Source organism: Protobothrops mucrosquamatus, unplaced genomic scaffold, assembly GCF_001527695.2.
Source record: "Protobothrops mucrosquamatus isolate PMUCROS unplaced genomic scaffold, P.Mucros_1.0 scaffold670, whole genome shotgun sequence".
NCBI lineage: Eukaryota > Metazoa > Chordata > Lepidosauria > Squamata > Viperidae > Protobothrops > Protobothrops mucrosquamatus.
The window spans coordinates 224,961-239,176 of record NW_015386958.1 but is presented as its reverse complement, the minus strand read 5'-3'; the positions used below and the strand labels follow the sequence as shown (position 1 = coordinate 239,176).

General features: G+C 48.5%; 1 protein-coding gene across 1 annotated transcript in view; it reads left to right on the top strand.

Annotated features, from left to right (window-relative positions):
* Positions 1-203: 203 nt before the first annotated feature.
* CC2D2A (coiled-coil and C2 domain containing 2A) overlaps positions 204-14,216 on the top strand; it is a 192,217-nt gene continuing 178,204 nt past the window's right edge. Inside the window, exons 1-2 of the mRNA XM_029284512.1 lie at positions 204-354; positions 5,831-5,902. Of these exons, the coding sequence (XP_029140345.1) occupies positions 5,878-5,902 (25 nt within the window). The 5' untranslated portion in view covers positions 204-354; positions 5,831-5,877. The remainder of the gene's footprint in view (positions 355-5,830; positions 5,903-14,216) is intronic.

Sequence of the window (14,216 nt, the reverse complement as noted above, 5' to 3'; positions counted from 1 at the left end):
GCTCCACACCAGCGGGCGGACAGCATGAAGACCTCTTTCGACTTGGGAATGTCGAGACCACACAGGCCCCAAGGGACGCGGCCTCCGGGGCCCTCCCACCGCGACAATTCGGCGCTACCTCTCCCCCTCCGGCCGAGCCCTTTGCGCTGCCTCTCGCCTTCCGCGCAGCCGCAGCAAGGCGGAATCCGTCCGACCCCGCCCAGGCTGGACGCCTCTGCCTCCCAAGCGGTTTCCCGGAGACTGCCGCAGCAGCGAGGGCGCCGAACAGAAGGAAGGGCGGTTGCTGACTCTTCCTGTTAATCCGGTGCGTCTTCTAGGCCAGCCGGCCTTCGCGCTCTGGCGCAGCAGCAGAAGGTGGGTGTTTAGCGTGAGACGTCTGCCAGGCGCGAACCGGTTTGCGGGCCCGAAGGGCATCCCCGCCGGCTGCAGTGCTACCGCCTGCGCGCCCTCCTTTTGCCGCCACCAGTTTGGGAAGCGGTCTGGATGGATCCGTTCATGGGCAGGCCGGGTCGACCCAAAACAAATTCGGATCAATCCGAGTTAATATCTGGTCTGGCTAAGATGACGCGTTTTCCAAAGCTGAATAACGAACATCGCGCTGCCTTCAGCCAAAATGTCCACGGTTCTGGGTTCGCCTTGTAAAATGAACAGCAAACTGAGCAAACAGCAAAGTGAGCAAAGAGTGTGTATAGCGCCCTGACCTGTAAAACCCTGTTGAAAGAACAATTTTCATCAGGGTCCAGCCCAAGTTGGGAATAAACAAAATGGAGACTGCTTTAGTACAGGGCTTTTTAACTTTTTCACAGATTGTACCACTTTTAGGATGTGACAATATTCGTGTACCACCAGTGCTTAGCAAGGTGTCAAAAACTTGATGACTGAAAAAAAGGGGCGGGATTTTGGGTTTTACTGGTTAGATTCATTTGTTGTTATAGAAATGGCTAGTTTATACAGTACTATTATGGAAAAGTAAAAAGTTGAGGTTTGATGTTAATGTTTCATTCTACTGCAACAGAGGAAGTAGGAAGTCAATGCCTTTTCTTTTCCCCTTCTCCCCCTCACCTTTTTCCACTCCACTGTGTCCTACTATTTGCTTTTGTATTTTTGTATTTTATTCCATAATGTAATAAAATGTTACAAACCGTAAAAAAAAAAGGAAAAAAGTACCGGTTTTAATTTCTTCATTGGCGATTCCTTTGCTCTTAGGCCAGGCGGAGGACCCCCGGCAATGCAGGCTGCCCAGAGCTCTGGGCAGTGGAGGGCAAATGCCCAGCTCAGCCCACCCTTCCCCAAGGGGGTGCCGGGCTGCGCTTACCTCCTTGAGCTGCTGCTGCCTGGCTCGCTCTCCTTGGCCAGGTTGCTCATGATGTGTGCAGGAGGGCAAAGGGTGTGGGTCAGAGGGAGGCCTACTCCCTCTCCATGTGAGGAGACCCGATTTTGTAACCAAAGCATCCTCAGCGATAGGATGGGAGGCCACCAGAAGAGTCAGGAGGACGGGACAAGGGGATGGCAAAAGGGCAGCAGGGCAACTGCTATGGTAGGACTTCCCTCAGACCCTCCCTCTCATTATAACCTTCCTTCCTCCCTCTTCCTCCCTCCCTCCCTTTTTTTTAAACTGCCAGAGGCTTCAGGCAGAGGTGGCAACAGGCAGGCAGTGGTGGGCAGAGGCTTCATCTTTTGACCCCTCCCCCCTGTCATTGCCTCTGCGTGGCTCTTAGCTCACCTCTCCCAGATCCACAGCTCACTTCTCCCAGACCTGTGGATGTGTGTGTGTGTGTGTGCGTACATGCGTGCAGGCAGGAGGGGTCTCACCCCTTGCAACCCAGGCCTCAACAGAGACCTTTTGTGATAGCAGGCTGAAACTAATGAAAGCTGTTTTTTTGGAGTACTTGTTTCTTTTTCTCAACATGCCGCCGATCACTTCGCGCCCTGCCCCCCTCAGCTCCCACCCCAAGAAGCTCCCATCGCAGCTTCTCTCATCTCTCCCGTTCTTTTCCTCCCCAATGCCACAGCATGAGGCTGCAAGGAGTGAGACCCCCCACGTTCACAAATATACACACACAAACAAACACGTGCGCGGGTCTGGGAGAGTCGAGCTGAGAGCCACACAGAGCCCCTTCAGACAGAGGCAACGACCGAGGTAGGGGTCAAAATGGGAAACCTGCCCAGAGTCCCTTTCCCAGCTCCTTCCTTCCTTCCTTCCTTCCTTCCTTCCTTCCTTCCTTCCTTCCTTCCTTCCTTCCTCCGTGCTCAGGAAGGGATGATGGGAAGGGGGGAGGTTGCCAGCGCTGCTGGCTGTCACTATCCCATGGAGGCAGGGGCGGTCCCAGTGAAAGGGAAATGTGGCTGCAAGGCCCAGTCAGCGAGTGGGCGTGGCGCTGATCTACTGGCGGGGGCCATCAAAGCCAGAATGTGTTCAGCCTTAAATCCACGGGGCAGCTCTGGAGCCAGTGAGGGCCCCTCCACAACGTCTCTGTCCCACCCCCTGGGGTGCACGGAGAAGATGGTGAGCGTGTGAGCACTGGCATCCTGGGGGAAAGGGAAGTGCTTCTCTTGCCTTTTTCCTTTCTCAGCGATCAGCAGGGATGGTCAGCAGGGATGCCGGGCGCTCGCTTCCTCTTCGAGCGCCGGGGGGGGTGCAGCAGCCCCTCGCTGGCCTTTTCCCACCAAAACCTTTTATATCCTCTCCTCTCTCCCCCTTCTCCTTTTCTCTTCAGCGCACCTCCAACTTCCAAGAGCGCCGATCAGCTGGAGCCTGCCGCTGATCCTGGGGCTTCTGCCGAGCCCCGACAACCCTGCAGCTCCAGATGTCTCTCCCTCGGGCTTGTGTGGCACTGCTGCCGCTTAAGCTCATTCCTCTCCCCCCTGATACCACTTCTCTAGGACGGTCACGTACCACCTGCCAGGTGCCAAAGTACCACCAGTGGTACGCGTACCACCAGTTGAAAAGCCCTGCTTTAGAAAGAAGGTTGTAGTTTATTGAATAGCAGAGCCAGACAGAAATATGGCTCTGGGAAAGCTGACCACATGTAGCAATAGTTGTCAATTAACTGTTGACAGAAGACATGTCCCCATGCCATCATCTGTATCTCTTCACCCACTGGCAGCCAGGGAGGGCCAAGGTGGATTTTAGGTGTTCCACCCTAGAATTGGTGTTTTCTCTCTTATCCCATCACCATGCAGACAATGGAATGTGTATGTGACATGTTAGTGCAACTTATTAAAGTAGCTGTCCTTTCCAGGGTTGCATAGCTATTGTGGAGAACTTCTACTCCTGAAAACAGACACAGCTGCTTTAAGGAGACATATACTGCAGTCTCAGCCCTGAATATCCTGAAACACCTCCTATAAATTAAATCAGAGGCATTGCATTATGAATTACAAATCACAATGACTGAGTTCCTACCAGCGACTTAAGTTTAAATGTCTCACCCCACTGGGATTGGCCTGTACCACTTGTGCCAGCAGAGGAGGCATGCTGCAGGTCCCGTCAGCCTGATTATTCTGGTTGACAGGGTCCAGGAGGAGGACTTTCTCTGCTGTTGCTCCTGCCTTCTGGAACATCTCCCCCCCATGTGAGGTTGCCCCAACCCTCCTATCTTTTTGTAAGGGCCTAAAAACGTGGCTCTTGCAGTTGGCTTGGGGCCCCAGTGGGGGAACAGCACAGTTGAGGTGGTTAATTGAGTAATAGATCCCACCTCCACCCACTCCGCCCCTGCCCTCCCCATGTGTCCTTGGTTTTAATGTCTGATTTTAAGTTTGTATGTTTTAACTGTATATGTAACTGTAAGTCATCCTATGGTAAGATGGGTGGCCAATAAATTTTATAAATAAATAAAACTAAGAAACCATCTTCTGAATTAAGAATAAATCATGGTCTGACCACACATTGTGCGAATTACAAACAATGATTTATTCTAGTTGTTGGTTTAGCACTATCTTCCTACCCCTAAAAGCAGACAGGGCCAAGGAAAAAATATCCTATTGCAATTAAATAATTAAAATAATTTGAAATGAAAATTAATATATTGTAAGATTGAAGGTTTACCCTGCTCACATAAGAGGACAGTTTTGATGGGGTTTGAGGCGTCAGACTCTGTTTTATAAGATTAATTATTTGAAGTAGATGTTTTTTAGAAGCAAAGAGGAGAGGGCATCAAATACAGGTGTGCTTCTTCCTTTTTCATCTTACTGTTTGTTGACACAGCAGTGCATAAAATAGGATTCCATATGTAGACTTACAGTTGAGCTGTCTTATTCTGATATGTATTGGAAATGGTACTTCTTCAAGAATACACTTTACTTTAGCTAAAGTTCTGGGTTTTTTTAATTCACAATTTCCCTTGGATAGTTTGATTAAAGATACAGTTCTAATGGCACAAGGAGATACATTGTTTACTCTTCAGATTCTTTGTAGTGCAGGAACTTCTGCTGCTGCTCATGAGAACATGTAAATAGTTGGAATCTAAGATCCACCTTTATTCCTTCGTGGACAGATGGCGACCCATACCTTTGCCTAATTTTGGTTGTGTGATAGTTATGACCCAAGTGAAGGCAAGTGCCTCTTACAATATTGTAGTGCCTTTAGCCATCTTCACTATGAACCTAGACTATAGCAATATGCTCTCCATGGAGATATCTTTGGAGACCATCCAGAAGCCTCCATTAGTTCAGAATGCAGCACTTGGCTATTAACTCTTGCTTGTTGGCATATGGAACTCATTAGGCTTCCCATGAACTTCTAGATGCAATGAAGCTTACTGATAAAGTCCTACGTGGCTGGGCAGGTCCAAGATTGCTTCCTCTATTGACAATTAGCCTATCCAGCCCACAAGCTGCTAATAAACCGTGATTCCTGCTCAGTTTATGCTTTCTTTCTTTGGGTCAGAAGCATCATTAGTAAGATTTTATGCATGGGTATAAGTAGAAACATAAGAACATAAAATTAAAAATATATAAAAGCCTAATTTACATGGTGCTTGCCCAGAAGCATGTAACATGATTGTATTCACAGATTGAAGTCTATGCTGCAGAAGCCCTTGGTTTTGGTGGTAACACCAATATACTAGATCAGGGGTGTCAAACTGCCGGCCCGCAGGCCGGTTTCATCATACCGAAGCCGCACCCACCCCATTGCCGGCAATGCAAAAAGAGTCGCAATACGTTATGACACGTCACGTGACATGGCGAGTTTGACACCCGTGTTCTAGATTCACCTGTTGGAAGAAATCAATAGCTTTGGCCTTTTGGAAACTTGAAAATTCGAATAATTTGAGAGGATACATGATGTGGAATAAGATACTCAAGATTATTTGATGTATTTTATGTTTATCTTTTTATGGTTTTATGGTTTTTTTCTGGATTTTAGTATGACTGGATGTTTTAATTTTGATTTCGAATGAAGTTCAAAATCAAATATTATCAGTTATAACCAGCAAGAGAATGGCTTGATGATGACTAGTATAAGTGGGATCTGGTGTGTCCTCAGTCTTTGCTCAACAGCAGTGCAGTTGTTGTGTGTGAGGTCATATATACAACAGATCAAAAACTGAGAAGGATCTTTAATTGTAGTGTCACAGTCACCATCTTAACTTTTTTGACCATGCCTTGCAGAAAATCATATATGGGATAAATAAAGCAAGCAAGTGATACGTATCAGGAAAAATAATGTATGGAAAAAACAGGTATGTCCTTTGTATTATTAATGTGGCTGGGAAAGTGTTTGGAATGTTTGCAGGAACAAGCTGCATTTCACACACATTCTTAAGAGAAGTTAAATTTTGCTTAAAAAAAATCTTAATGGTCTCCTCCTTGTCATTCTGTCTTCCAGGGTCGAGAAAGCAGAAAAAGCCTCTGGGATACTGATCCTTCTTCAGAATGAGCAGTACTTTGTCACCCTGCAGTAAGTGCATCTGTCAGCTGGGCTGGGACATAGGTTGGCATCCAGGAATTGTGTCAGGACTGCCTCTGTTCAAATCCTAAGAAAGAAATCCCCCGAGTCCTTTGATTTAGAGAAGAGGTACTTTTACTAAGAAAGAACTGATAGCAGCGAAAGCAGGCAAGATCTGAAGCAAAACTGCGTGCAAGTTACACATAGCAAATCATCCCAAATCCCTTTACCCAAGGGTCCGGCACAAAGAGTCCAATCAATGTCCAGCAAGATGTTATGGGAAACAGCTCCTCTGCAAGTGTTTCTTGCCTCCCGAGTCTCAGAACGGTTGGCCTTGGAGAAGTGTAAACTAACTCATTCAGCAGTGCCATAGCTCAAGAGTAAAAACCTTCCTTCCAATTCCCAGAGACACACTCACACACCAGTGCTGGTGTGTGAGTGTGTATCTGGGAATACCTAAGCCCCCCCCCCTATTTCCATGGCAGCTGATAGCAAGCAACCCCAAATACCTAAGGCTCCCCCTATTTCCATGGCAGCTGATAGCAAGCAAGTCTCAAAAAAACCACTAGAGATCTGGCTGACATTTGGCCCTCCTTCGACGGGTTTAGCCCTACAAAAGAAAAACAATGCAAAATTCCAAAATAGAATGGGAAACAGTATAACTAACATCAGTTAAAGATTAGGGAACATAATTCCTGCTTGGGTTGTCCGGGTATTTTCTATGAAACACTCAGAGCCTAGGGGCTCGAACATTTCAAGCATCCACTCATTTAGACTGCAAAAGAGGGAAATGCTTCCAAGCCACTAAGTATTGTATTTTCTCTTATTGTTTCCTGGCATCTAATATTTCTTTGATTTCAAAATGTTGTTCCCCTTCTATGAGAATAGGTATTGTGCGGATTGACTGAGTAGGGCAAAGAGGACACACAATTTCAGACTTAAGCAAACTGCAAGGAAACACAGGGTGGATTTGTTTTAAGATTTTTTGGCAGATCCAAGTGCACTGTAACTGGGTTGACTGTTTTTACCATGGTGAATGGGCCCACATATTTTGGCCCCAATTTCTTTGATTTTTGGGTAGTTTATAAGTACTTAGTGGACAAATACACTCTCACCCACTTTAAATTCTTTTGATTTAGTCCGCTTTTTATCAGCTTGTTTCTTGTGGGCTTGATGTGCATCTTCTAATGCTTTGAGGGTCACTGGCCAAGTATTTTGATATTGCTCAATCTACTCCACCAAGGAGCTTCTCCTGGGGCAGTTCTGGCATTGGGACAAAATCCTGGCCAGAAGCTACCTTGAAAGGGCTAAATTCTTCAATACTGTGAACTGAATTATTATAAGCTACCTCTTCAAAAGGCAGTTGGTTGGCCCAATTACCTTGTTGATAATTAATGTAGCACCTAAGGTACTGTTCCAGAACCAAGTTAGCTCTTTCACACACCCTGCTAATTTGCGGATGATGGGAGTGGCCCTTGGGCGGAGCCCAACAAGTTAAGGAATTCCTGCCAAAACCCCTATCCCCAGAAATGTGTAGTCAGGAACATCATGTAATCTATACACATGTTGGATAAAAAGTTTAGTGAGCACTAGCAGAGAGTATTCTAGGACAAGGGACAAAATGTATTTGTTTTGAGAAAAGATCAGTAACAACCCAAATAACAGTATTTCCCCCACTCTTGGGTAACTCCACTATAAAGTCCATTGATATCCCCTTCCATGGAGCCCACGGTCTAGCCACACTCTGCAAGAATCCAGTGGGTTTCCCTGGAGGCCATTTTGTAGCTGCACAGATAGGACAACTAGCCACATAGCTCTCAAAGTCTTTCTTCAATGATGGCCACCAAAATTGCCGCTTGATCAAGTGCAATGTTTTTACAAATCCGAAGTGGCTGGCAGATTTTGAATCAAGGGCCTTCTGCAGGACAGTTCCCCTCAAACTGGAAGGTACATACAGTTTAGCCCCAACCTATGGTAGACCATCACGAAAGATGCAGTCATTTGTGTGGGACAGAAACTATTCATTATTTTTCAGTGCCCCCTTCAATTCCTTACACAGTTCATTTGGAAGTTCAGGCTCTGATTTGCCCTGAGCCCTGGTAGTCTCTGGAGCAGCTAGCTGCTTAAAAGGGATGTCTGGCCAGACAACTTCAGGTCTATCACTGTTATATTGAAGTAATCTAGACAAAGCATCAGCCATGAAATTTCTCCCCCTGGGATATATTGCAGTACAAAATTAAAATGATTGAAATACTATGCCCAGCGAACTTGCTTAGGTGACAATTTTCTTGGGGTTTTCAAGGCTTTTATGATCAGTCCACACCTCAAATGGTTGTTTAGCCCCCTCAGGGAAATGTCTCCAAGTTAGTAATGCCCATTGCACCGCAAATCCTTCCTTCTCCCAGACTGCCCACCTCCTTTTAGTGTCAGTTTCTTGGAGGTGTAGTTGCAGGGTTTCAGTACACCCTGGGCATTCTGCAACAACACAGCACCTACAGCCACATTACTAGCATCTGCTTGGATTTCAAACAGTGCCTCAGGGTTGGGGTGTTTGAGCACGGGTTCAGCTGCAAACAACTGCTTGAGCTTTTCAAATGCCCTTTGGCATTTCATTGACCATTTAAGGAGCTGGCTGGGTTTAGGCTTACTATCACCTTTAGTTTTTAAAAGGTTGGTAATGGGCAACGCAATCTTGGCAAAGGAAGGGATGAATTGGCAAAACTCAGAAAATTCTGCAATTGCTTCCTAGTGCAGGGGGGTGCCCACTCTAACACCGCCTGCACCTTTTCAGTATCCATCTCTATTCCTTCATGGGAAATGCGATAACCCAAATAGTCAGTTTTAGAATAGGATAGGATAGGATAGGATAGGAGCTGGAAGGGACCTTGGAGGTCTTCTAGTCCAGCCCCCTGCTCAAGCAGGAGAACCTATACCACAGGTCAGCAACCTGCGGCTCTGGAGCCGCATGCGGCTCTTTCAGACATCTCCTGCGGCTCCCAGTCCATATGCATTTCAAAAAAAAATGGGACTAAAAAGTTCAACCAATCAATTCAAACTTTTCACAAAAAAAATTGTGAAGTTTGAATTGATTGGTTGAACTTCTTTGGTTTGTGGGACTGCTCACAAACCTCTTCTTTCTCTTCAGACTGCACGGACTGTTAGAAAGGTGAGTAGGCTCTTTTCTCTGGGGACTTGCATAGGCCAGGAGAAGGGAGCGAGTGCCTGGCCACTCCGCCGCGCAAAGATGCCTAGCCCCGGGAGAGAGCGCCAGGGGTAGTAACAGCGCTGTCTCCTCCTCCTCCTCCTCCTCCAAAGGGGCACCTACCGGCTCTGAGGCAAGCCTCCGTTTTCCCCCATGCTTTCTCTTTGCAAAGCGGCCCCGGCGTCACCTGGCCGGCGCTCTTGCTCTGGAGGCAACCTTGGCTCTTTTATGACTCGTGGACTTCAACTCTCAGAATTCCTGATCCAATGAAGTCCATGAGTCATAAAAGAGCCAAGGTTGCCTACTGGCTCAGGAATTCTGGGAGTTTAAGTTGAACCCCCCCGCCATTCCGCCGTCGCGCGGAACACGCCTCGCCGCATCCAGACGCTCGTCCCTACCTTGCCCTCGGCGTCGCGCTGCCCCTCCATCTCCCTGGCCAGCCGCTGCCTGAGCTTGCTCATCCTGGCCCGACGCTTCGCCCGCGCTTCGCCTTTCCTCGGCCCGAAAAAGCAACCACAGCAGCAACAGAAGCGACAGCCAAGTCCGGGAATTGGGGCAGGGCTCAGAGGGAGCGGCCAATTCCGGTGCGGATCAGCCCAGCGGGCGGGGCTCGCCATCCACAGGCTTTGCAGTGCAGGGACTGGCAGCGCAGGGAGCCCCCGGTGATTCGGGCGGGGGTTTCTGTGTCGGGTGGGTTTGCTTAGCCCAGGCAGGGTAGGCAACCTTGGCTCTTATATTCTGGGAGTTGAAGTCCATGAGTCATAAAAGAGCCAAGGCTGCCTACCACTGTGGGCACCTCCCGGCTCCTTCCTTCCTTCCTTCCTTCCTTCCTTCCTTCCTTCCTTCCTTCCTTCCTTCCTTCCTTCCTTCCTTCCTTCCTTCCTATATTCTTCCTGCCTTCTTTCTTGTCTTCCTTCCTTCCTTCCCATATTCTTCCTGCCTTCTTCCTTTCTTGTCTTCCTTCCTTCCCTCCCTCCTTCTCTCTCTCTCTCTCTCTCTCTCACACACACACACACACACACACACACACACAAACACACTGAGTGGGGGAAGAGGACTGGCAGACCAAGGGCAGAAAGAGGGAGAGGGAGGGAGAGAGAGGGAGGGAGGGACAGAGAGAGAGAGAGAGAGACCCTTTTGACATCTAAAATTAAGATAACATTGCATATATCCATACATACATACATACATACATACATACATGGTTAAAAATAACACTAAAAACAGACGAGTGACTCCTGGGTATATCCATGGTAAGAAATAAAATATGAGCACCAGGAGATTGCAAAACAATTAAAAGTTTTAATAAAATCCTACCAACATCGTCAGGGTTGAGTTGAGTTGTACCCTGACGATGTTGGTAGGATCCAACGAAAGCTAGGTCCTTTTTAAATTCTTTTAAAGGTTTTTAATATTTTATTAAACTTTTAATTGTTTTGCAATCTCCTGGTGCTCATATTTTATTTCTTACTATATATATATATATATATATATATATATATATATATATATATATATATATATATATATATATATATATATATATATATATAGCTAGAAATAGAGCTAATCACGATCACCAAGAGGAGATAAAATATTTAAAAGCGATTAAAAAGTTTAAAAACAGTTTAAAAGCAATAAAACATTGTTGAAATTATAGGCAACCAAGCTTTCGTCGGGCCCTCCCGACATCATCAGGGTTGCTGCGGCGGTTTTTGGGAGGGTTTATATGCTGTTTTCGAGTGCCTGCATCCGGCTGCGTGATCGCGTGACTGGGCCCCGGTATATGCGCTCCTGCGCGGTACCTGCTTTCCTTTTACCCGCATGTAAGCGTTTTACCTTCTTGCCCTGTTTACTATTATGAGGCTCTTGGATATCTTCGTCCGGGGTCCCCTGGGGTTCTCCCTTGCATCTCTCATCCACTTCAACCCCCTCGTCCTTCCCTTTTCCCGTACGTGGTCCCGTTAAGGGCTGTCGTCCCTGCTGGTCGGGTATCCTCCATGTGCATCCATCCATCACTCCTTTTAAACCTTCACCCACACTCAAACCCCCTACTCTTTCCAAATCTTTTATAACTACATCCCCCTCATCCATTTCACCATTGATCCCCCTTCTACCCTCGTGGTCCTTCTCATATCTACTAGCCCCAACTACATTCCCATCCGTGCTACTACCCCCCCCTCTATTCAACCCACGAGGCCTCCGGGGGTCTCTGGTGGGCTCTCGATCAGTTTCTCCTTTGTCGAGTCTCCTCATCGAGTCCAGATTGGTCTCTTCTTCTCCCCCTCCAGTTAAGGCGCTGCGTGCGTCTCCTATTTCCTCTCCTCGCAACTCATTCGACACTCCCTCTCCATTCCTACGGCATACATTCGTTCCATCCCTATTTACCCTCAAATTCCCTTTATCCAGCCAACCCTCATGCTGCAACCACTCTTCCCCTATCATCCCTAATGTTACTATTCCATTACCATCATCCCCTCCCCCCTGGATGCTTCCATACTCCACTCCTTCTACACCACTATTCGTACCCCCATAGGATCTTTTGTCCGAGCCGTCAGGGCCGCGGGGGGCTTCCATCCTCCTACAATCCACCTCCTCATGACGGGGGTGCTCAGGCCGGTTTTGATCCATTCCCTCCCATCCCCTATCCCTCCCTGCCTCCAATCTTACACTCCTCCATCCACCCCATTCCTTTCCTCGATCTATCGCTTCCCAACCCCTTTCCTTCACGGAGGCACATACGTCCCCCGATCTTTCATTATATCTCTCGTTCCGTTCTCCTGCCCCCCCAGCACGCTCAAGCCCACCTTCTGCCGCTCCTTTCGCGCCCTCAATCGTACTGTCTGGGGATCCTTCGCCCCCTTTACACACTCTATGGGAGTTTTTTGTCTTATGCCTTTCGACGGGCTCTCGGGCAGTTTTTCCTTTGCCGAGTCTCCCCATCGAATCCAGAATGATCCCTTCCTCTCCCCCTCCAGTCACGGTATTGCATGCGTGTCCTATTTCCTCCCCCCGTAACCTATTCCACACTCTCCATCCTTACAACGAACACTCATTCTACCCTTACTTGCGCTCCAACCCCCTTCGTGCCGCCCCACCTGTCGCGGCAAACCCCCACCTACCTCTTGTGTTGCCATTCTGTCCCCTCCACATTCTCCCTCATGCATCCTTCCGTGTCTCCTTCTTCCTACGTGACTATACTTACCCCCACAGGGTCTTTCGTCCGGACTAACGGGACTACGAGGGGCTTCTCCCCTACTACAATTAACCTTCTCATGATGGGAATGCCCAGGCCAGCTTTGATCCGTTTTCCCCCACTCTCTATCACTCACTGGGGCCTTAGCATCTTCCAAGCTTCCATTCCTCCATCCACCCCATTCCTCTCTTAGATCTATTGTCTCCCCACCCCTTTCATTCCTAAGGGTCCGTGTGTCTCTCAACTTTCCATCACACCATTCCTTGCATTCTCCTACATACCCAAACTCCACCCCACCTTTCACCACTCCTCTAACACCCTCATCTATATTACCTAACGATCCTTCACCCCCCTTGCACATTCTATAGGGGCCTTTCCCCATCCTACAAACGGCTTCCTTATCCCGGAGGTGCCTGATCCAGCTGCGATCCATTCCCTCCCTGTCCGTATTACTCGCGGGGAGCCGTATGCCCCGCAATCCTCCCCCTTGCGGTCCGTCTAGTTCCTCTGTGTCCCGTTCCTCTGTGCATTCGCAACTCTCTCCCATCTTCGGTCCACATTTTGGCTTCTCGTTCTTTCTTTCCACAACCAGTGAGCGCTCCATCTTGCTCCGGGGTCTTCTCCTCATGTTAGATCCACCGGGGGTACGTTGGTGCCCTTGCGATTGTTGGTTAAAGGTAGGGCTTTCTCGTGTGGGGTGCGCAGAGTCCTGGGTCGTCCCCTGTGCCCCCATGTCCCAGGGGGTGGTGGCTCCAGGCACATCTCTTCTGCAGTCCCAGCTTCTGCCGCGACGATTGTCATGCCACGCCTTAAGTGTTTGGTGTGCCTGGCATATATCAACATGCCGGTTGATAGAATCCCGGGCCGAGAACCAGGCTTCTTTCAATAGTCTACCACTTTTAGTGGCATCCATAGCGAGAACTTGAGCATGCTCGAAGTCGAAGCGGTGATCCTGCTCGGCCATGTGAGACCATATTTGCGAATACTGCTCACCTCTTCTGATGGCCAAGTTGTGTTCGTGGAGGCGGGTCTCGAGTCTTTTAGATGTCTCCCCCACGTAGTGGCTCTTACAGTCCAGGCAATTGACTCGGTAAACCACTGATGATCTTTCCATCGTGGGGAGGGGGTCTTTCGGGCGCATAATTTTTGACCGTAGCGTTTGGTCCAGCTTATGAGCTACTTGTACATTATAGGGGGCCAGTAACCTGGCCGTGGCCTCCGATACATTATTAATATACGGCAAGGTGACGCGTGTGGTTTGCGTGTGAGGTTCCCTCTTACGTTGGTTATTGTTCCCTCTTACGTTGGTTATTTGCGTGTGAGGTTCCCTCTTACGTTGGTTATACGATGATTCTCGTTACGATGATTCCACGGGCTGTTTGCAATGGGGTGGGGGGCCCATGCACCAAGATCTTAAAGATAGATGTGCTGGGCAAAGATCAATTTATCTTGGTGCATGGGCCCCCCACCCCATTGCAAACAGCCCGTGGAATCATCGTGTATACGAGTTGGCAGAATATCAAAGAAACCCCCCCAATCTCCGTGTCATTCCCAACGAACAACCGACATCCTGGAGAAACACGAATGGCACCCCGGAGACCCCCCACCCCCCAGAACCGGTGAATATCCCCAGGAGATCGAGGAGACATCATACGGAATAAAAAGGGGAGGTTGTGCTTTAACAACTGGCACGCCTCGCCCTAGGCAACTAAGAAGCCCGGTAGGGCTTGATAGGAGCCCATGGTTTGATCAAAGGCAATGGACCGTTCCGGCTAGAATCCAAGACCCCCCATTCCATCAGGAGGAGGAGGGAACTACCACCCCCCCAACTCGACAGGAGACGATGACCCACCCACTGCATGGACTCCGGACTCCAGCGCGGAGGTGCTGGGGAGGGGAGCTGAGCAGGCTGAACGATCTGCAGGATG